Below are 23,757 nucleotides of genomic sequence, written 5' to 3' on the forward strand. Positions count from 1 at the left end.
GTCACCTCTGATATGGTTGGAGTTGGCGGTGGTGGCAAGAAGTGTGAGCTGTGGCCGAATGTGAGGTAGGAGGTATGTAGGGAGGACCTTCTGGTCATAGTCCCCTAGGTAGTTGGACCAAACCTGTCACTGAGGACAAAGTATTAAAAACACTTAAAGGGCATCAAAGAGTTAGCAAGAGAGAGAGGCACCTCAGGCTAAAACCCAGGAAAGGAAGTAAAGCCAGTGTTCAGGCCTGCTTTTGTCAATCTGGAAGAAACAGTTGTGAAACAGATCATGCTTTTGCCAGCCCCACAGGGCTATGGAGACAAAGGTCAAGGTCTGGGCTCTGCAGAGGTGGAGACTCTCATAACCTGCTTCCCCTGTGGCTGAGACTCTTAAAGGTGAATCAGAAATAAGCTCACACTCTATGTGCACTGCAGTCCAGCTCCAAGTCATCAGGGGTGCAGGGAGCCTCCAACTCTGAACTTGGATCCACTGGTTTCAGAACAATAAAGGCCTCCTTGCCTGGCAGCCACAAACAAAATCCTCTCTGGAGAAGAGATGATCCTTAATCTCAAATTAACCCTATATCTAGTTTGTCAAACACAATGCCTGGCACACAATCAAAAGTAGCTCCAAACAAGCAAGACTCCAACAACAAGAACAGGGAGAAATAACACACAGAGGAAATGCTCCTAAAATGACTCAAGATATTAGAATTATTACACACAATCAGTAGAACAGCTCTGTTTACCGTGCTTGAAGAATTAAAAGCCAGGCTTAAAAAGTTCAGCAGGGAACTGGAAGCTACACAAAGTAACACAGTGGTATTTCAAGAAAATTGGGTAGAAATTTTAGAACTGGGGAATACAGTATCAAAAGTTAAAGGCGTAACAGACGCACGTAATAGTGAATGAGACACAGCTACAGAGAGAATTAGTAAACTGGAAGGTACAGTAGAAAATGCCAACAATCTATGTAAAAAAATGTATTACATATAAATTTCAGCTTACCATTTGTTAATGAACTGGAAGACATTTTTCAGTTCAAGAATGGCAGTTTTCAATTATATGAAAAATATGACATATAAGAATGCATGTTCTCTCATTTAAATTATACTATTGGTATTTATTCACATAAACATGAACATCTAGAAAACATACACAAAAAAGGGCTAAGTCATTTAATCCAAAAGAAACAAAAGGGATAATCTTTTATTTAAAAAAAATCCAATATAAATAAATACAGATTAAAATCGACACAATAGCTTCCCACTGACGAAAACTATAGGTAGCACTGTAGTTCCGATAGAGGTTTGGGTATTTTCCTTAAGCCCGAACTCAGTTATAGACTGGTGTATTGAAGAAATATTACCTAGCTTTATAAAACTTATAGAATAAAGGACTAAGAAAGATGATTTATGCATAATGCTTACCATTCCCTAGAGTCTTATTTATGGTCTCTTTTTCATGAGAATTCAGAAAAAATGTATCTGTCATTACCAATTTATCTACATCATCATGCCTCTCATCATTTTGCTTTGGCTAACAAAATCTCCCTAAAGGAATATATACTGGAATATGCATTTTATGCAATTAGGAATACAGTGAAGTGCTAAAACTATATTTAAAATATAACAGGGTAGTTTGCAAATACTATGTTGAAATTGTGTAGACAAATTTTGTTTTGCCAAACATTGTATGGACTGGGAGTGACTTTGGGATCAGAGAAACAAAAATATTTGAACTTCTTTTAATTGTAGCAAAAAAAAAAAAAGTTGATAAAAAAATATATAACAAGGTAAAAAATTGTAGCCTTATAAGTACATGTCTAATTTAATAAACCTTTTCTTTGAAATAATATTTTAATAAAAAGAAAAAAAAAGAAAATGCCAACGGGAAGAGACCAGAGGACTAACAAGACACAAGAGAAAGTAGGAGACATAGAGCCCACAGGGAGAAAGAATATCACGTTTAAGCAGCATCATGGAAGGAGAGGAGAGGGGGGACAAGGAAGAGGGAATAGGAAAGAGACAATATCAGAGAATTTTCCCAAAAGACTCTAGACCACAGATTTCAGAATTCAGATGAATCCCAAGTAAGAGAAATGAAAAGAAATCTAAACCGTAACATTTCATAGTAAAACTGTAGAGAAATAAGAAAAAAAGGGGGGTAGGCTGGGGCCTGGTTGAGAATGACCTCGTGTAATATGCTCAGGGTTGGGGGCCGGGGGTTGGACTCTATCCTGAAAGGTTTTATCAGGGGAAGGACAGAGTCAGGTTTATGATGCTGAAGGGCACTCTGGCTGCAGAGTGAACAGTGACCTGGATGGGAGCCCAACAGGAAGAAAGGAGGCCAGCTGGAGCTGATTGCCATAATCAAGGTCAGAAATGGTTAAGTATCTAGATTAATAGTGGTAGCAAGAGGGCACAGAAAAACATCCCAGAGGTGACATTCAGGAGGGCTGGAGGACTAATTAGATGTGGGAGTGAAGGAGGAAGAAGAGTTGGGGTAGAAGGATTGCAAAAATGGCCACAATGCCCCCATCCCGCCTCCCCCCTCCCATATCTATGCCCTTTGCAATATGACCTTGAGTCCTTCCCATAAAGAGGTGGAGTCTGTTTTCCCTCCCTGTGAATCTGGCTTGGCCTTGTGATCTTCTTCGTCCAACAGAATACAGGGGAAGTAATGTGCCAGTTCATCCTCTAGGCCTCAGAAGCCTTGAGCTGCCCCACAAGACGATGAGAGATGTGTGGTCCATCTCATGCCCATCCCCAGCAGCCCGCCAACTCCCAGAAGGAGAGCCCACCCAGCCGACCTATAACTGATGGCAAATCAGGGAGCCCAGCCAAGACCAGAAGCATTGCCCACACGGGCTCAGCCTAAACTGGCAACCCTCAGAATCATGAATTAAATAAACATGTGCTGTGTGAAGCCACCAACTGTTGTAATGGTTTGTTACGCAGCAATAGCTAGCTGGTATCAGAGCGGCGGTTAGTAGTGATATGTTTCAAGTTGGGGAATACAGAAGTAGGCTCAATGAATGAATGGTTCTTCTAAAGCTTTTCTAAAATATGTGAACCAAAAAAGCTTAAGAGCTATTATTTAGGGGCAGCTGGGTGGCTCCGAGGTTGAGCGTCTGCCTTTGGCTCAGGGCCTGATCCCGGAGACCCGGGATCGATTCCCACATCGGGCTCCCTGCGAGGAGCCTGCTTCTCCCTCTACCTGTGTCTCTGCCTCCCTCTGTGTGTCTCTTATGAATAAATAAATAACATCTTTTAAAAAAGGAACTATTATTTATACACACGGGAAAATGGCTCATAAGCCATGTGTGTGATTGTTTTTTGTTTTTGTTTTTGTTTTATTTATTTATTTATTTTTTAAGAACTCTCTGGTAGCAAACATAACCCGGGAGGCAAACTCTGTGGAAGAAGAAGGGCCTTTCCGTGGGAACATACCCGTAGCTTCGTTTCCCTGGTCTTCAGATCCTTGGCTGTGGCCATCCTCATTGCGATGATTCTAACCAGCTTAGTGTTTTCCACCTCCAGCCACTGCTCAAAGTCCCTCAGGAGCCGGGAGAAACCTTCACGGCCGCCCTCTCCCTGGAGCAGATTCGCCTGCAGACACGCACAGCACGACCAACGCATCAGAGGTGAACACAGCCTACTGGCCCCACGGCCCCACGTCCTGGGGGTCTGCGGTGACGCAGGGAGCCCAGGATGCTCAAAGGAGGTGCGAGAGGCCTGGGGGGAGGAGGCTCGGCTCTCCATTCAGTGTGGCCACCTTAGGAGTTGCATTCTGATTTGGCCCTGGGGATCCTGTGGGGTTGGGGTGGTCCAGGGTCTCTGCCTCGGCCCATACTCAGGGCCCCCGGGGCTGTGCCGCAGGACACAGGTGCCAGCAGACATGCAGGGACACTGTGCTTTCAGCCCCAAGCTGCAGGAGCTGCAACAAGGGATCATCGCGGTCACCTGCTGGTCTCCTGGGGGCAGCCACCCCCATTCCTAACCGGGATGGCTATAACGGTGGTCACCCTCTGCTCTGCGTGTCCCCCACCCCCGGGCTCTGTGGCCAGAGTGAGCCGTCCAAAATGCAGGGCCGTTCAGCCAAGTCCTCGGTGTGGTCGGAGGGCCCAGATTCCGGCCCTGCCTCACCCCAAGCCTGAGCCGCAGACAAGCCTTGGCCCCTGGCGCTCGTGTGGTCTCCCTCTGCGCCTCCGCACACTCGCTGTCTCCTCTGCACGGCACGCAGCCCTCCTCTCTTCTCCTCGACTCCTGCTCTGCCACGACGATTGTCCTGACCGTTCGTTTTTCCCGGGAGGACTTTGCTGGCCCAGAACTGGGTCCCGATCCCTCTGCAGCCGCTCCTACGGCGTCTGCCCCTCTGCCCTTGCCCACCGCGCTCTCTGCGAACCCTCGCTTCACTGCCTGTGGTTCCTACTTCCTTGCTCCTCGCAGCGTGGGCCGCATGGGCACCACCGCGAGCTCCGGGAAATGCAGAGTCCTGGGCCCTGCCGAAGCAGAATCTGCATTTTCCTACACCTGGGGCGCCCTGCAGTGTGAAAGGCTCTGCGCTGGAGTGGAAGTTCCTGCGGGTTCGAAGCGCTTCCGCTCCACTCAGAGCTGTACCCCGGCCCTGAGCGCAGAGCTCAGAGCACAGCAACCCTCGGCCGGTGATTTGGGGTAATACAAGAATAAGGGGCAGGATGAGAGCCGGCGTGTGGTTTTTGAAGCACGAGAAAGGAACATCTTTTCACTGTGGTTCCTTTCTTTAAAAGCCATCAGAAAGAGGGATGGACACAAGGCATATTTGAAAAAAATACAGCTTATGGCATAAAAAAAAAATGTGCCCACCCTGCAAGATTTCAGTTTGCAATCTGGGGCCAGCTGGCAGCTCTCACCCTGCGGGGCCACCTGCTACTGTTTCTGAGGGGTGAGGGCCTGTCCATCCAAGGGACGCCCCTGACCTTCCCCGTGGCCTCCTGGGTCTGGGGTCTCTGTGGCCCTCTGCGCGGTGGTACAAGGAACAGGGGCAGGTTCACCCGGGAGGGGACACGGCCGCCGAGTCCTGAGCTGTGTGTGTGGCCCCAGGCATGGAGGGAGGCTTTGTTGAAGACCAACCCCCGTCACTGACGCGGGCCCCGGTCTCCCCCTGGAAGCCCCACCGGGTAGACGCACCTGACGGGGATGCCTGGAAACAGGATTCGTGGGATCGATGACAAACCCGGCCTTTGGGATGTTGTTGGTGAAAATCATCTTCTTCCCCGAATCCACTTCCGTCCTCTGCAGCTGCTGGTTTCTGATGAGGCTGAGGAGACAAACGGCCCAGGCCCCGCGGTGATGTGATGGGGACTCGTCAGGTCACAGAGGTAACAGAACTGGGGCATCACAGGGTAGGAGTCAATCCTTTGGGTTTGCTGGAACGTTCCCTGGGCACATATATTTCCAGCTTCCTACTTGAGACCTACGTGACCCTGTCATTAAAGTGCATGTACCCATTGATGCGGGGGAGGGCTGCAGGCTAACCCCCAAGCGGGACACTTCCCTGCTCCTACTGCTCCTGCTAGAATCACCCTTGGGCCAGACCGGAGACGCACGGAGGCGCCTGGTACCGCGCTTGGCACACAGCAGAACGCCAGGCACCTGTTCCACGGGGACCGCTGAGCTCCTCTCTGGATGGAAAGGGGTGTCACCCGAGAGCAGGCTCAGAGCCAGGGACCCTCACCTCAGCAGGCTTTCCTCCAGCAGCCTCAGGGCCTGCCACGATGTCGCCAGTTCCTTCAGCTCCTCCTGGACCACAGCGGCCCCTTCTGGAGAAGACTTCTTCATCACCAGCTGGCCGTGGGCTTCCACCAGGGCCAGCTGGGCCTCCTTCTCCGGGAATTCAGCCAGCAGCCTCTAAAGGACACACATGTGTGCACACACGCACACACACAGTGAGCTCTCGGGGCAGGGGTCTCTGCTCCCCAGTATGGCATCTTTGGCCTCCCAAGTCTGCTTTCTGAGCTGCAAGTGAGCTGCAACCGGCATCTCCCTGGGGAAAGACACCTTACCTCGACTTGCACCTCTCGGGACTGGGCGTCCCACGGGCCTGCCTCCTCCTGGTGTGACTCTAGCTTCTGGGTGACCATGGTGATCCACTGCTGCAGCTCCAGCAGCTCGTGGCTGAAGACACAATGTTCCTGCACGCTCTGCTGGCACCTGTCCGTGAGGTCCTGTAGCACAGCCCCCGGGCAGGGGGGCCGAGGGCACCCTGAGTGCTGTGGGCACCACTCCATCCTGCAGGACCCCCGGACCTGCCCCGGGGCAAGCTGTGCCCCATGGCCCCCCGCCCAGCAGGAACACAAGAGGCTAGTCCTCTTCTGCACAGTACAGGGAATTTATTCTGGAAAGACCAGCTCTGGTTGAAAGTATCTCTGAGCCTGTCTTGTCTTTTATAGACAGTTCCCTGCCTGGATGAGGGTGTGGGCCATCGGAGCTCCTGTCCACCACCGCTGTGAGAATAAATCATACACCTTTTGGGAAAACCATAGGTCAGTATCTACTAAAACTGAGCACAGACATCCCTCTGACACAACCATTTCACCTCTGAGCATGTACGTAACAGACACAAACATACTGTCACCCAATGGCATGCGTGTGGTACTGCTCATAATAGCCCCAAACTGGAAACTACCCAAGTGCCCATCAACAGAAGTATGGATAAATACGATGACGTATATTCAGACAATGGAATATTTTACAGCAGCAAGAACGAGCAATCTGTGCAGTAATCTAATACAACATTATGAATGACTTTCCAGCCAACATGTGGACAGCTAGAAGCCAGACACAAAAGAAAACATTAAAATAAGGTATAAAATCAGGCAAACCCAATGCATGGTGTTCCACGTCGAAAGTCAGGGTTACTTTCAGGGACCAGGAGTAGTGGGCAGTGATTGCCGGGGGCAGGAGGGGCTCTGGGGGCCTGGGGGAGCCAGCAGTATTCTGGGTCATGATCCGGGTGCCGGTAATACGGACGGGTTCAGTTTTTTAAAATCCATCAAATTGCCCACTTAGATGTTTGCTTTTTCTATATAGGTTTATACGTTGACAGTGTTTGAAAATGGTCTTGCTTTTTTTTCCCCTCTCCTCTGGGTCAGCCACTCAGCTCTCTGAGGCTGGGGCCTATCTTCTTCTCTGTATTCAGGAAAGGAGGGCGCCTGTCCTCCTGGTCACCCAACCTGGGGCCCTCCGAGGCTTCCCTCTCAGCCCACCGCAGACCAGACCTCAGGAGCTCTCTATGATCTCTCCCCAGGCCACCACAGGCCCTGCCCTCCTGCATTCCAGACACTGGCTGACACCACTGGACGCCAGGCCCACTAGAGCTGGGGACACAGAGACGGTGCGTCCCATCTTTCTGCAACAAACCAGGGATGGGAGCCTCAGCAATTGCCTAAGACTCCACTTCTCCGCACTCTCGCTACCACCACCCCTCCTGTCCTGTGTGCCTTCAATGGCCTTGGGTTGCATAGTGGGGTATGTGCCCCCGCCCCCAGGGGAGACAGGAGGATCGCCTGGGCTGTGGGAGGACTTATTAGAATTTCTTAGATTTAAAAAGCCCTAAGTACCGCAGTAATAAAAGGAGGGGCAATACTTCTTTGAAGAAATATATATTTATGTTCAGGTTCTGAACATGAAAGACTCCTAACTCTGGGAAATGAACTAGGAGTGGTGGAAGGGGAGGTGGGCAGGGGGTGGGGGTGACTGGGTGGCGGGCACTGAGGGGGGCACTTGACGGGATGAGCACTGGGTGTTATTCTGTATGTTGGCAAATTGAACACCAATAAAAAATGAATTTATTAAAAAAAGAAATATATATTTAGACAATAAATGAAGAGGCATGAGAGAATTTGAATATCAACATCCTGCAACTGCTAATCATGCTCAGTTAATGCTGCTTCTACTTATTATCACGATCGAGCTCATGCATCATTTGATGCAGGCATTAAAGCTGATGTTTGGTGTTTCTCTGGGCTCCATGGGCTCCCACGCAGCAGGGACAGTGATTCTTATTTCTCTAGGCCCCCACCTCGACCCTGAGACCGCTAGTGGCTAATTTATTAAGGGGAGTTAAATCAGTTCATCTAGACCTGATGCCTCACTTAGACCAATGGGCTTGTGCAGGTGGAGCTGCTGTGGTTGCTGTGACGACGATGGCGCAGGGGTGACCCCTGCAGATACAGTGAGAGGCGCAGGTGCTGCCATCGGGTGGGAGGTCCCCCCCATGGCCGACAAGGTTTCCCCGAACCCTACCGGTATCCACGGTGCTGAAAACCCTGCTGATCGTGACCCCAGCTCAGAGACGTTCCCTGGCTCAAGGACAAACATAGAGGTTTTCTGCAGTTCTAATAAACACACTGCTCTTCCCAGGAACGCCTCTACTCCGTCAACGGATGGAAGGCTGTGCTTTGGTTTCATTGAAACTTCACCAAAGGTTGTTCACATTTCAGAAAATCGCATAAAACAGGGGCATTTGTGGCTGCCACCCAGAGGGGGCGCGTCTTCCCTGTGGCTGCTTTCAGAACTCACGTGTTGAAAGACAGCATTTTATTTTATTTTATTCTATTTTTCACATTATAAACCAGCCAGTTTATTATTTTATTATTATTTTGCCGTCGGGTAACTTTTTACCAAGCAGACTGGTGTGCCTGCACCAGCATGAACGGTGCATGCTCTTCCCAGAAGCAGTTACGTGGAAAACCAAGTTACTATCAAGTTACTTTCAAGTATGAAAGACAGCATTTTAGTCTAACTTTCCTTTTCTCTTCTCAATCACAGGAAGGGCGTTACGTTAAATTTTAAGTTGTGCGGGGAACTCGCGCTACCCATGACTTTCGGGATGGCATGGGAATATTTGTTGTTAAAATAGGCCGGGTCCCCATAGGGTGGAGAACCCTGTTAGGCTAAGTGTTCTGGAGGCATGGCTACTGGAGGGCCGGCCCTACAAGCCCAGGGCACTTGTTGCAAATGCAGACCCAGCCCCGGTGTGAATGGATGGTGGAAACCTGTCCTGGGCCAGTGTGGGAGCCGCCTGCACCCTGTTCCCTTCCCAGGGCTCCAGGCCCCCCCCCCAGGGCGGCCGCTAGAGGGCACTGCAGGGAGGCTCCCCGAGGCCGTGCTGCAACTTTGAACCTGCCCGCTGCACCCGGGAGCTGCTGGGGTGCGGGGTGCTGAGAGCAGCCTGTTCTGTTCCTTGGCCTCCTGGCACACCTGGAATTGTATCCGAACTTGTTTTGCTGACTCATGACTCGTCTACCCACTAGAATATAAGCCCCCGGGGGAGCAGGGGCTTTGGCTGTCCGGCCCTGCGCTGCCTTCATCCTCAGGACCCAGCACACTGCCGGGCATAATGATGGGCTGAATGAATGAGGGAGAGAAGAGAGGAAGGAGAAAAGACAAATAGAAAGGTTTGAAGGACTAAAGGAAGAAGAAAAAGCAGAGAGAGACCTGCTGTGTGTAGGATCTCGGGCGCCCCGCTTACCTCCAGACACCCCTGCAGGGCCTGGTAGTCGGTGGAAAGCTGGTCCATTTTGTGCTGGTGGCTGGGGTTCCCCTGGATGAGAGGCCTCATGGCCTCCATCTGTGCCCCCAGGTCCAGGCCCTCTTCCTGCAGCCCCTGCAGGAAAAGGAGCGAGTGAGGCTGTCCTGTTTGCCTCTTGTCATGGGAGCTGATCGGGTGGTGGTGGGGCAGGGGGTCCTCTGAGTGGGTGAGCTGGGGAGGATCCCTTCATGATGAGGCTCCCCCACCCCAGTGGCTGCACTACATGGCTGTCTGATGGGCCCCCTCTCAGATTTTTAAAAGGAGACATAAATACTCTAGGACACCAGCCTGGGACGTATCTCTGGGGGTCAAACTCCCATCTGAATTCTTACTTCATGACCACCTCTCACTATGAAGAACCACACCCCAGCTTTAGTTTCAAAGGCCCCAAATGCACCATTAAAAAAAAGTTTTGTAAATATAGTTTTATTGGGACACACCCTCTCAATGTATGCATGAGCTACGCTCGAGTCTTAAAAGGATACTTGTGTCACACGCATTTAAAATCCCGCAAGTTCCTTATCAAGCCGATAAGTACTGACAAGTCAGCCTGTGTATAGTCTGCCTGTGTTTTAAAACATTAATTCTCACTTTCGAAATCCGACGATTTAACTGAAGGCCTCTGTACTCATTAGGAACCCTTGGCAAAGCAATTAAAAAAAAAATGATACCAAATACCAACGTTAGACTTTGGAATCACAGAGTAAACATCATTTTGCTGGGCTCGAGAATCAGCAGTGCGTAGGTACTAAAGGTCCCGCAGAGGCCAGAAACCACCAGATAAATCAGCAGAGATTCGGAGGAAAGGTCAGAGCTCAGGTGAGGGGCCCGGTGGCTGCTGTGCTGCGAGTCACTGCCGCAGGAGGGGAGCTGCTTCTGGGCGCAGCGGAGCCCGGAGCAGGGCCACCCGGGCCCCACCAAGCCCTTACCTGCAACCTCAGGAGCTGGGCCTGTTTCCCAGGAAGGTCATGCCGAAACCCGTTCTCGGCTTGGACCCTGGCTTGGAGGTCCGAGAGCTTCTTCTGGAGGGGTTGGAAAGCGTCCCCAAAGTCTCTGTGCTGAGCCAGCAAGCTCTGCGGAGACACAGAATGGGCAGCATGGAAATGAAGAAGTCCTCGCAGGCACCTGTACAACCGGCCACTCACAGTCACACTGCTCTTTCCCCAGCCTTGTCCTGGCCGGCTCATACCCACTCGGGCATCACCTCCTCCGGGAAGCCTTCCCGGAGCCCTCCTTGGAATCTCCGTGCTGTCCTCACGGGACAGTTGCTCTGCTCTCTGGTACAGGACAGACGTCTCCTAACAGACGCACCAGATCCCACCAGAGGGCTGTTTTTGTAGAGCTTTATCGGGACACGGCCACAGCCACTCATTTATAGCTGCTTCCCGGCTACAGAGGCCGGGCTGTGGAGCTGCAGCCGACACCGTCCGCCCCACAAACCCTAAGACGTTTGCTGACCATCTGCTGTGGGGGGGGGATGGGATCCTGGACGGGAAGGAGGCTCTCGGCCAGTGCCCGGCCCCTCTCAGGGTCCCGCCGCCAACAGCTACGTTGTCACGTTAGCAGATGCTCAGCACACGTTTGGCACGCGAAAGAGTACACCCCGCACACGTGCCGCCTCGCGCCTCGGATTCAGGCTCCTCGTCCAGAAACGTGCTCCTAATAGTACTGGCTTTCGGGTCTAGGGTGCTTTACATTCTACAGGCGATTTTCTCTGCATTTTCTGCTTTGACTCCCCTCCCACCAACCCCTCTGGAGAAGATGGTTGTGTTTGACAGCAGTGTAGACGGGGCTTGGGGGGGCAAGAGGTGGGGGAGCTGGTGGGGGAGGCATGGGTGGGGGGCAGGGGCCAGGGAGACAGGGCTCAGGGAGGCAGGGTCAGGGAGGCAGAGGTGGGGGAGCTGGTGGGGGAGGCAGGGGTGCAGAGGAGGGGTGGGGGGCAGGGCTCAGGGAGGCAGGGGTGGGGAGGCAGGGATGGGGAGGCAGGGGTCAGTGGTCAGGGAAGCAGGGGTGGGGGGAGCTGGCTGGGGAGGCAGAGGTGGGGGGCAGGGGTCAGGGAGGCAGGGGTCAGGGAGGCAGGGTTCAAGGAGGCAGGGGTGGGGGAGCTGGTGGGGGAGGCAGGGGTGCAGAGCAGGTGTGGGGGGCAGGGCTCAGGGAGGCAGGGGTCAGGGAGGCAGGGGTAGGGGGAGCTGGTGGGGGAGGCAGAGGTGGGGGGCAGGGGTGGGGAGGCAGGGGTGGGAGAGCTGGTGTGCAGGACAGCAGTTGGGAGTCAGGTACGTCCGTGGCACCCAGCCTAGTGGGGAGGAGCGAGGCCCGGGGCCCGAGGGCTGGCCAGGGCACCCAGTGGCGAGCCCCTCACCCCACCCCCCTGCCTGACACGTACCTGCAGCTTGCTCTTCCTCTGCAGGAGGCTGTTGTGCAGCAGGTCCCTGTCCCGCACGGAGCCGGCCACCTGCTCCAGGAGCGCCGTGGCCCTGTCGGGGCCGAAGAGGCTCCTCAGCACGTCTCTCTTCAGCTGCAGGGTGGTCAGCTGCTCCTTCAAGCGCGAGCTCTCGGCCAGGGCGGCCTAGGAGGAGCAGGGCCCCGTGAGCCTGGCTGCTGGTGCACACGCGTCCCTGCACCTGCCCGGATTGGGGGGGGGGGGCACAGCACGCCAGGAGACCCTGCGTTTCGGGGCCAGCCCGATTCCTCTCTTGTCCCCCACTCCCATCTCCCCCCCGAAGCCTGGGCAAGAGCCCCACCTCCCCTCCAGCCATGGCCACCGCCCGGCGACCCTTTACTCAGTGACCCCCCACCCCCGACAGCAGTGGGACCACCTCCCGGTGCTGTTTAGGACACACTGAAAGGGCTTATGGGAGCAGGAGCAGTGGGAATCCAGGAAGGCTCCCCAGAGGAGGTGACAGCCATGGAGTCGTGTTGTGTGGGAGCTCGCCAGGTGAAGGAGGGACCTAAAGGAGACTTATGGGATGAGTGGCAGGCTCCTGCGCAGCCGGAGCTCTGCACAGCCCAGGCCCCACCTCCCCCAGGAAGCCTGCCCTGACCACATCCCCAGCCTGCGCTCACTCTTCCCACCCCCAAGCCCTGGGCCAAGCCTCAGGGTCCTGCCGATTGGGGTCAGCACCTCTTGCTGCTCTGAGGACCCAGGTCCCGGGGGCCAAGGGTCTTGTCTTTGGCTGGCCAGAGTCCTTCCGTTTACACCTGTGATGTTACTGAGACGCTGAGCTAGCCACGGGGCTGGGAAGGGAGAGCAGAGACCCCCGCCAGGTAGGGAACTGCGAGGCAGAAAGTGATCATTTCCCTTAAAGTCTCCACAGAGCCCTGTGGGCGTTCGAGGCAGAGCTCAACACTCCCAGTTGGGGAAATCCGAGAAGGCTCCATAGAGGAGGCAGCTTTGCCAACAGCTGGGACGGCAGAGAGAGTCCCCAGGGGAAGGGCAGCATAATCACAGCTGACACGGCTGGACCGGTGTCACCTCCCCACAAGGGCACGTGGTGTGTGATCGCCGCAGAGAGGACAAGCCTCCTTATGGAGAGGGTGACCTGTGCTCCCTTTTCAGCAAATCTGGACACGATACCACAGGGGTTAAGAGTTCGGGCTGAGAAGTTGCCATGGGGAGTGTGAATTCCATACTAGTTGGGAAGCCTTGGGTAGTTCCGAGACTCAGTTTCCCCATCCATAAAATAGGCGTAGTCACACCCAACTCACAGGGCTGTATGAGGCTGAAATGAGGTGAGGCCTAAACAGCATTTAACGTGGTCCATGACCCGCGGCCCCCTCAGCTAGGGCCACGCCACCAGCGCTTATGGGTTGAATTGTGCTCCCTGCAAAAAGATGCGAAGTCTTGGCCACCCACCCCTGCCAACTACCTCAGAATGTGACTTTTTTGGAGACAGGATCTTCACAGAGGTAATCAAGTTGAAATGAGGTCATTAGGGTGGACCCTAATCCCTGGCGACCTGGGCGCTTATTAAAGAAGGAAATCTGGGGACGCCTGGGAGGCTCAGCGGTTGAGCATCTGCCTTCAGCTCAGGTTGTGATCCCAGGGTCCCGGGATCGAGTCCCGCATCGGGCTCCCTGCATGGAGCCTGCTTCTCCCTCTGCCTGTGTCTCTGCCTCTCTCTGTGTCTCTCATGAATAAATAAATAAAATCTTAAAAAATAAATGAAGGGGGGAATCTGGACCCAGACACACACGCGTGGGGGGAAGACAGTGTGAAGGCACAAGGGGGGAAGCTGTCCCTGTGACTGCAGAGGCCGAGGTTGGAGTGACGGGTCTACAGGCCAGTGTACACCAACAAGCACTGGCAAACACCAGGAGCTGGAAGAGGAAGGGAAGCATCCTCCCCTAGAGGCTTCAGAGACAGCACGGCCCCCCGACAGCCTGATTGTGGATTTCCAGTCTCCAGAACCAGGTTCTGTTGCTCTAAGCCACCCAGTTTGAGTCCTTTGTCACAGTCATCCCTGGAAGCGGCTATTTCAGCCATGCCCCACTTTGGGGCCCGGTGCCTCCGTTCTAGAGGAAATTTGCAGGTCCAGAGGCTACTCTGAGGCTGGGTCTAGATGCTGAGCCAAGACAAACAGGGCTGGCAGCTTGAGCCTGGCCCGTGAAATCCATCCTTCCTGGGAAAGGCTGGTGAGTGTAACGCAAGACAGGATCCTGGGCAGCAAACGGCATTTAAACACGGGCAAACCACAGTCCTGCCCACTTTTCTAACACATGAATCCGCAAAACTCCTGCCCTGGGAGTCCTGAGTCACGCTCTAGAAAGGCCCAGGTGCTGGTTAGCTTTCTGCCCCAGCGAGAAGGACAGGGCGGAAATGCAATCGGGATCCAGTGGGAAAAGCACTTGCCATGGAGTCAGAGACTTGGGTCAAAGCCAGCCCTGACATCGAGTTCCCGTGTTACCTTGAGCAATGCCTTCCCCCGAGACACGGTTTCCTTAGCCGTCAATTGATGAAAATAAGATTTTTCAGTCTGCTTCACAAACCCGTTCCCAGGACCCAATGTGACATCAGGAATAAGAGCATAAGATGAGAGTCTAGAGCCCACCATTCTGGCCTCAGCTCTGCCTCTCAAGTGGCCTGAATTTGAACAAACACCCTAACTTCTCTCTGGCTCTGGTCCCTTTTCAGCAAAACGAGGAGGAAAATGATGGAAATGGAGACCAATATCTGTGTACACAGGTATTCAACGCATACAAATTATGACAAAAAAAAAAAAAAGCTGGAAACAACCTAACTATTGCAAGAATGGAAAACAATATTATGCATCCACTTACACCGATGACTTTTTGGAAACATTTTACCCTTTTTCCTTAAAATTTGTTTAGTTGAAGTGTAATAGACATATAACACTACGTTAGTTTAAGATGCACAACATAATGATTCAATACTTGTATGCACCGCGATGTGATCACCACCATAAATCTAGTACCACCTGTCACCATACAAAGTTAGACTTTTTTTCTTATGACAATGAGAACTTTTAAGATTTACTTTCCTGGCAACTTTCAATACATACTATGATATTGACTGTAGTCACCATGCTGGACCTGACATCCCCAGGACTTATTTATTCTAGAACTGAAGTCTGTATCCCTGCAACCCCTATACCCATTTTACCCATCCCGACACCCCATCCCATTGGCCACCTCCATTCTGTTCTCTGTTATCTATGAGATTATTTTTTTAGATTCCACATAAAGGCAGGACTGTGTAGGCAGGATCTCTTTCTCCATTTGACATTATCTCATTTGATATAATGCCCTCAAGGTCCCCCCATGTTACTGTAAGTGGCAAGATTCCATTCTTTTGTTTGTTTTTCTTTTTTTTTGTGGCTGAGTAGCATTCCATTATATACATATGATGTGTTACATATATATATATATATACACACACATATATATATGTATATATATATAATATCCTCTTTTATCCATTCATCCATCAGTGGACACCTGGGTTGTTTCCAGGCCTTGGCTATTGTAAATATTGATGCAATGAACGTGGAGGTGCGATAGCTTTTCAAATGAATATTCTTGTTTTCGTTGGATAAATACCCGGAAGTGGACTTGCTGAATCATACAGTAGCTCTATTTTTAATTTTTTTGAAGAACTTTCATACTGGCTTTCCACAGTGGCCACACCAGTTTATATCCCCACCAACAGTGCACCAGGGTTCCCTTTTCTCCACATCCTCACCGATGCTTGCTATTTCTTGTCATTTGATGCTAGCCATTCTGACAGTTGTGACAGGTGCGAGGTCATATCTCATTGTGGTTTCCATTTGCACTTCCCAGGTGATGAGCGACATTGAGCATCTTTTCACGTGCCAGTTGGCCATCTGGATGTTTTCTTTGGAAAAACGTCTATCCAGATCCTCTGCCCAAAGTTTCTTTTTTTTTTTTTTTTTTTTTTTTTTTTTTTTTTTTTTTTTAAAATTTTTATTTATTTATGATAGTCACACAGAGAGAGAGAGAGAGAGAGAGAGAGGCAGAAACATAGGCAGAGGGAGAAGCAGGCTCCATGCACCGGGAGCCCGATGTGGGATTCGATCCCGGGTCTCCAGGATCGCGCCCTGGGCCGAAGGCGGTGTTAAACCGCTGAGCCACCCAGGCTGCCCTGCCCAAAGTTTCTGCTGAAAAATCTGCCTAGAGCCTCACGGAGGTTCCCTTGTATGTAACACATTATCTTTCTCTTGTTATTTTTAAGATTCTTTATTTTTAACTTTTGACATTTGAATGATAATGTGTCTTGGTATGGGCCACCTGGGGTTCATCTTATTTGGACTCTCTGTACTTCCCAGACCTGGATGCAGGTTTCCTCCCCCAGGTTAGGGAAGTGTTCAGTCTTTATTTTTCAGGTACATTTTCTGCCACCCTTTCTCTCTCTTCTCCTGGGACATCTATCGTGCAAACGTTATTCTGTTTGAGGTTGTCTCCTAGGTGCCTTAAGCTATTTTCATTTTTAAAATTAATTCTTTTTGAGGGGCACCTCTGTGGCTCAGTGGTTGAGCGTCTGCCTTCAGCTCGGGTCATGATCATGGGGTCCCGGGATGGACTCCCTCATCGGGTTCCCCGTGGGGAGCCTGCTTCTCCCTCTGCCCATGTCTCTGCCTTTCTCTGTGTCTCTCATGAATAAATGAATAAAATAGTTTAAAATTTTTTAAATAAATTTATTTTTTTTCTTTTTGACACTCAAGTATGTTCCACTGCCCAGTCTTCCAGATCAGTGATCCCTTCTTCTGCTGCATCTAGTCCACTTTTGAACCCTCTCATGTATTTTTCATTTCAGTCCTTGTATTCTCCAGTTCTGTGACTTCTGTTTGGTACTTTCTTGTATTTTATATTTTTGGTTGAAGTTCTTGCTGTGTTCACTCCTTCATCTCCCAAGATCAGTGAGCATCTTTAGGACCATGACTTGGGACTCTTTATCGGGTATATGGCTTATTTCCATTTCATTTCTGAGGTTTTATCTTGCTCTTTCATTTGGAACATATTCTTCTGCTTCCTCATTTTGCTTGGATCCCTGCATATGTTTCTATGTTTTAGGCAAAGCAGTCATCTTTCTCAGTCTTGAAAGAGTGGCCTTGTGTGGAACATAAAGCTTATTGTTCAACCCTGCCCTTGCTCTTGATTGTCTCTGGAACCTTTGTGATGGTCTAAGCAGCCTGTTTTGTTCTGTTTTTGTTTGTGTGTTTGTTTGTTTGTTTGTTTGTTTTTAAGTAAGCTTTGTGTTCAATGTGGGGCTCAAACTCATGATCCTGAGCTCAAGTGTGGCACGCTCTGCTGAATGAGTCAGCCAGGCACCACCAGCCTGATTTATTTGTAATAGCTCCAGTTGTTAAGGGAGTACAAAGACCTCCCAGCATGCCAGAAGAAGGGATCGATTGGCTCCCAGTTTCAGGCTGATTAGAAGCTAGACCCTCGGGCAACAACTTTTATGCAAATATATATAGTTCTGCAGAATCACAATTGTAAACCTTGCTGGTCTCCAGGCCAGGTGATTTGGAGGCATTCTCTGCACAACAGGTGCAAACATTGGGGCCCCAGAGGAGTGTCTAAGGTCATCTCTGGGAGATATCAGCAAGCCATAGCAAGGCCAAGGGATAGTGCGAAGATGTTGTATCTCACCCTATGTTCTCTGACTGCACCTCTACAGGCCCCTCAGTAGGTGGCAAAAACTGAAGTCTGCTCCTGAGGCTGAAGCTCCAGGACAAGCAAAGAGGATTTTTTTTCACTGAAAGACTAAAGGTATGTCTCAATCTGCTGTCTGGGCAGGGCCCCAGGATCTGCCTCCCAAAATCTGCCTCTCTGATTGTTAGAGTCCTGGGGGACCCAGGAATGTAAGCCCTCACCCCTACCCCCAGTCACCCCAACTAGGAGATCAAGGGGCTTCCCTTGTGTGAACAGCAAGCACTCACCAGCTTTACAAGGCGGCAGGAAAGCACAGGGCTGGGGTGTATGCACTGGTGCTAGCGAGGCAGAAGGAGAGTGCAAATGGCACCTGCCCCTAAGATTAGCAAATGAATCTCCTTCATATATAGTTTGGGGGCTTTTCGAACTGCTGCTATCACCCTGGTCCCTGGAGCAAGTGTGTTTGTGCGCAAGACTTTAGGAAAAGCATCTCAGTGCCCTACAGCCCTTTGGGTTTCCTGGACACAAGCCCCATTGGTTTTCCAAATGAGATGTTTTGGGGATTTACCTTCCCCCACGTATGCCTCAGGGGCTGGGGTGCTTGATGTGGGGCACAAACCCCTTGTTCCTCCAGTAGAAGCTACAGATTGGAGATCCTTCCTGACTGTGGGTTGCTGCACTAGGAGTTGAGGTTTTTGGCCAGATGCTGTCTCTGCCTCTCCTACTCATGTCAGTGATGCCCTTTGACCATCAGATATGAAGGAGCTGCACAGTGAGTTTTCAGGGCATTTTCAAACGGAGGTTATTCCATATGTAGCTGTAGATTCAGCATGTCCACGGGAGGAGGGGAAGTTCAGGATCTTTCTATGCTGTCATCCTGGACCATCTCTCTGAACCATTTTAAATGACGCCAAGAAAAAGCTCAGATGCACCAACTAAAAGTATTCTGATGCTCAACAGTATAGCATGATCCCAAATATGCAAAAGTTGTTAATTAATAAATGAAGGCTTCTGTCTATTGGTGACCATATTGCACAGAAATGACTAGATGGATTTTCATCAGACATAAAGGGTATATATTTTGGATTGTCTGACCTAACAGTGATTTTTGTGACACACAGAAAAGTCACTTTTGGGAGCCCTGAGGAGTCCCTCAGAAGGATGGACAGTCATCTTTCAGAACATGGAAGAAAGAAGCCTCCAGGACCCTCAGAAAGAAAAGCTATGCCCCACAGTTGAAGAACTGGATAGAGAAAACCAATTCTTATGCCAGCATGAGCCCCAAGTGGAAAATCATGAGAACAGATGCTCCAAAATGCAGGCACCACTCTGTGGCTCAGTAGCGTGTTTAAGGGTGAGGACCCCCAAGAAATACCAAGTCCGGTAGAAAAAATGATGTGTCCCCTGACATGTTAACAGTGGTCCTACAGCTTGTGACATGATGGATGCATTTTGTTTCCTTCTCCACAAATCTTTACATCTCCAAGCAGGCATGACCTTTATAACCAGAGTGAAAATTAATACAGAACAAGGCTTATATCTCATACTCTTTTGTGCCTCCTCCCATTCAGGGTGTCTTAGAATCCCTGGACCTGAAAGTATTTTCTGGGCTTCAGAGCTGCAAATACCATAAGGCAGTGTTGATGGGCTAATCAGAGCTGCCACGCTGATGGACATTTGTGGTAGACACCACTGTCCATTCACCCAACACGCATTCCTCCTTCCTAGTCACCAAACCCAGCACTGTGTTTAGATGGCCTCCCAGTCAGTGGTGTTGAAATACATTTCTAGGCTCAAGGTGGGGCTCTTTCACCCTGGATGCCAAGGCAGCAAAGTGAAACTCCCAGATAAGTTTTGAGTTCCCGTAAATGCTCTGCTTGACCAGAAACACAGTATATCTAGTCTGCGATCCCCAAATGTCAAGCCAGCTCTGGACCTTCTCACCCCAAACAAGGCTGACTGACCAACAGCCAATCAGATATTTTCTATCTTTTCTTGTTCTTTATTCTTTATCTTATTAAACCTTCCTGCCTTCTGCCCCATTTTGCAGTTCTCCAAAAGGAGACTTTCCACTCGTGAAGTGTTAAATAACGTTTGTTTGTATCGTCTAAATTGTCTTCTTTGGGACGCCTGGGTGGCTCAGTGGTTGAGCCTCTGCCTTTGGCTCAGGGTGTGATCCCAGGTCCTGGGATCGAGTTCCACACTGAGCTCCCCGCAGGGAGCCTGCTTCTCCCTCTGCCTGTGTCTCTGCCTCTCTCTCTGTGTCTCTCATGAATAAGTAAATAAAATCTTTAAAAAATAAAAAAAAAATACATTGTCTTCTTTGAACACATTTTAAGGGGATGCCTGGGTGGCTCAGTGTTTGAGCATCTGCCTTCGGCCCAGGGTGTGATCCTGGAGTCCTGGGATGGAGTCCCACATGGGGCTCCCTGCATAGAGTCTGCTTCTCCCTCTGCCTGTGTCTCTGCCTCTCTCTGTGTCTCTCATGAATAAATAAATAAAATCTTTTTTAAAAAATAAAAAATAAACACATGTTAATATAGGGTTATGCCTGAAATTGGTAAAACCAGTCCTGGCAGTCCCATCATCCTCAGCCAGTGATTGGTCCAGGGACAGTCATGTGCCCAGCTGAGCAGAAAAAATGCAAGGAGAGTCCACTGGGGCTTCTGGGAAAGAGGGTCTGTTGAAAATGATGAATAGAGAAACCCTTTTGCCCCCTTGCTACTCCTTCTGGAACAAGATGTTCCTCAGGTGAAGATGCAAGCTTGCTGTGTGGCAAGCCATCTTAGGGCCATGAAGGGAGATATAGCTTAGGGCTTGGAAAAGTCTGGGTTCTAGAAGATACTGTTGAGGTATCAAGCCATCCCTGGAACCACCTAAAAGCCTCTGGGTTTTAAGCTACCATTGGTCAGAATTTCTGTCACTTGTCACCTGCATCCTAATTGATACACACACAGGAAAGGGAATGGCCTCACATGCTCTCCCTCAGGTCTGCTGGTGCTTCCACCAGAGGACCAACTGCAGGAGACTCTTGAAGGGAAGGGGTGTGGGAGGGTCAGTACACAGTCCTGGGGTCACATCAGGTACCAGACTTTGCCTTCTTCCCAAGAATTGAGGATGACCTTTGTCACTGATAACATTTACTGGGCAGACTTGGGACTTTCCAGGTAGGGTGCAATGAGCTCTACCCACGTACCCGGAGGCCCTTCCCTAGAAGGGACTTTCCCTAGAAGCCTGGCTACCATGTCATGCCTGGCTGGTGGCCTCCCTCCTCCCCCCTGCACACTGGTCAGCCCTCCTGGCAGGACCACGGTTACCTCGATCTGGGGCAGGAAGGTGTGGATGGAGGGCAGGTCTGGCAGGCTGGCGGTGACATCCAGGAGCCTCTGGGCCAGGGTCCTCCATATCTGCAGGTCCTGCAGAGGCCGCTGGAAGCGCTGCCACAGCTCCACCCCCGTGGCATTGCGCAGCCTGGTGGTCTTCCCCTTCATGCTGCGAGGGCCATGGAGGGGAGAAACCGAGACAGGAAAGCGTGGCGTCAGTCCAGAACAGAGGTCTCTCCCGGGACCCCGGGGGGCATCCCAGCCTACACTGTTCCCACGGTGGACTCTCCCCCATCCACGGGCTGCTGGGAGTGGCTATGGGGCCTCAGAGGTCTACACCTCTGGAGAAAAGTACACTGGAAGCAGCCCAGCCTCACGACCAGAGAGCCTCGAACCTTGGAGAAGGAATCATGCAGCCCCTAGCCTGGTACTGCCTACCCCCAGGCACCTCGCAGAAGCTAACGCTAAATCCCTTCCTGAGTAAGAGACCATCATCCTAGGCCCAAATCATTTCTAGAAATAATCTTCCAAATACAATAGCCAGTCAGAGCGAGCGAGCACATAAAAGCTCAATAGGAGAAGCTAGAGGGAAGGGGGGAGCCCCTCGGCTCCCCGTGCACAGAAGGTCACGGCCCTGCTACCACCTTAGCACCCCTGCAGGGGATCCAGGTCTCTGCTCTCAGGTACAGATGCACAGCAAGGGGGAGGGGGGCTCTGAGTTCATCCTAAAGGAACCTCTGCATCAAGCAGAGGGATGAGAGGTGCTCTGGATATGGGGACATTTGTGCTGTGTTCCCAGCACCTCTGAGGCTCACGTAGCACAAATTGCTCCAGACTGCAAAGATACAGTGTTCAGCTCCAGGGAGGGCAGACATTTGATCTACTGACATTTGCAGGGCTAGGAACTGGAGCCCCTGTTCTGCTGAGCTCATGGGCGGAGGGGGACACAGAGGTTGCTCTGAAGACAGGCTCAGACGCTGTGTGGGCACCATCTGCAGGGAGGGGGATGGTGTCTGTCTGTTGAAAAGCCCTCCCTTTGGGCCATTGCTTGGTGGACGCCTCCCCCGTGCTAGGCCACATAGAGACTGGGTGGAAATGGGTGAATGAGCCACTCAGCACGGAACAAGCCAAGTCTAGTCCTCTTTCTGGAAGCAGAAAGCCAGTGGCTGAGGAGTGCAAGAGTGACCAGGTTGCAAGAGAAAGCCAGCACACCTGGTGGTGGCACCCTCGATGAGGTCAGAAGACCCCTCGAGCGTGAGGTCCGAGGCACACCCAGGGACTCCCCTCCCTCAGCCGGCCCGGGTACCTCTGGAACTCCTGGAGGGCAGCGACCACGCTGTCGGAGAGCGGCTGCAGGTCATGGGGGAAGGCGACGAGCTCCTTCAGCTGCGCCTGCAGCCGGGCCACCCGGGGCTCTTCGGCGGCCAGGGCCGTCCGCGTCGCCTGTGGCACACAGACCAAACCAGAGGGGTGCGGGAGGTTCAGGGACGGGGCAATGAGCACAGCAGGTGGGGGTGCACGAGCCTGGGAGAAGACTCAGCCAGGGCAGGGGCCGGGGTCCCCGGAAGCTCAGCCCCTGCTCTCCTGCTCTGTGCCCCGAACTTGGCATTTGCTGCCACCAAGCTGATTTTTTATGTATCACCACTGACCTCAGCGTTAAGAGTCATGAGTCCTCATGACACCTCACTGAATGCTCTGGGGTCCCATTCATTAAAGTTGCACAGAGACCCCAAGAAGTAACTCTCCGTGTCCCCACTGCATACCCAAGGAAGCTCCGGCTAGGAGTTATCTGACGGTTGCGGAGCAAGTGAACAGTGGACCTGACGTGGGAGCTGGGCCTTCTGGCTCTAACACTGCAGCACTAAAGGGAAACGACAGTCTAAAGAGGCCCCGTGAAGCCGGTTAGCGTCCTGGCAGGACGAGGGCATTTAGTTCCCCTGAGCCCTCTGGAACTGCTCCACTCACTGGGCTGCACGTCCTGGCACCAGACAGGGCCCTCTCCTGCTATGCTGGGAAGTGTGTGTGTGGGGGGGGTGACTTTGACCTTGACTCTCGCTGGGCCCATGTTCGGTAGAAGAGATGGGGTAACGGAAAGTGCTGGGCTCTGGAAACCTTCTCGACCCCTTCACCGCTGAGCAACCTTGGGCTCTTCCCTCATTGGCAAAGGGGGGCCACCCCCATACCCAGGTACTGGGCACAGAACAGGAGCCCAGCTGTGCCCCTCCCCAGGCACCCCACATGCAACCTCATGCCTTGGGCCAGATCCTCCATCCACGGGGACCAGAGGCAGCTCCAGCCAGGCTCAGTCTTGGGTGAACCACAAATGAACTGGGACCAGGGTGGGGCTCAAGGGAGCAGGCTCAGATAGAGGGACTGTAGGCAGCAGCTGGGGGAAGGAGGGAACACTGTATAGGCAGCAGGACGTGGAATCTTCCCCGGGCAGCCTTATTCATCCTCAAAAACTACTCTTGTCCATACTTAATCGTTAAGCACACGCAACGAAATCTGCACAAGTTTTTGTAGAAGATGAAGAAGACACAATTGGGGTGTAGGAATCGGCAGTTTCCACACCATTCAGGAAGAAGCCCCAGGGAGGCTGGCCAGCCTGCAGGCAGGAGAGACTTGGCCGGCGCAGGGCAGGGGTCTGCAGCGAGGAGCAGCCTCGTGGGCTGCCTCGGGAGAAAGGCCTGTCCAGCCCACAGGACGGTCAAGAGTCACTATGGGGCCAGACAAGTCAC

General features: G+C 51.8%; 1 protein-coding gene across 7 annotated transcripts in view; it reads right to left on the minus strand.

Moving 5' to 3' along the window:
• Positions 1 to 23,757, minus strand: part of SYNE3 (spectrin repeat containing nuclear envelope family member 3) — a 106,337-nt gene that overhangs the window by 23,551 nt on the left and 59,029 nt on the right. For all 7 annotated transcript variants that reach the window (XM_072839825.1, XM_072839817.1, XM_072839823.1 and 4 more), the window contains 9 exons: positions 22,326 to 22,462; positions 21,014 to 21,188; positions 11,947 to 12,129; positions 10,493 to 10,636; positions 9,504 to 9,638; positions 6,034 to 6,195; positions 5,706 to 5,878; positions 5,159 to 5,288; positions 3,440 to 3,598 (listed from right to left, as the gene is read on the minus strand). In XM_072839825.1, coding sequence (XP_072695926.1) covers positions 3,440 to 3,598; positions 5,159 to 5,288; positions 5,706 to 5,878; positions 6,034 to 6,195; positions 9,504 to 9,638; positions 10,493 to 10,636; positions 11,947 to 12,129; positions 21,014 to 21,188; positions 22,326 to 22,462 — 1,398 coding nt within the window. The remainder of the gene's footprint in view (positions 1 to 3,439; positions 3,599 to 5,158; positions 5,289 to 5,705; positions 5,879 to 6,033; positions 6,196 to 9,503; positions 9,639 to 10,492; positions 10,637 to 11,946; positions 12,130 to 21,013; positions 21,189 to 22,325; positions 22,463 to 23,757) is intronic.

The sequence above is a fragment of the Canis lupus genome, chromosome 9 (assembly GCF_048164855.1).
Source record: "Canis lupus baileyi chromosome 9, mCanLup2.hap1, whole genome shotgun sequence".
NCBI lineage: Eukaryota > Metazoa > Chordata > Mammalia > Carnivora > Canidae > Canis > Canis lupus.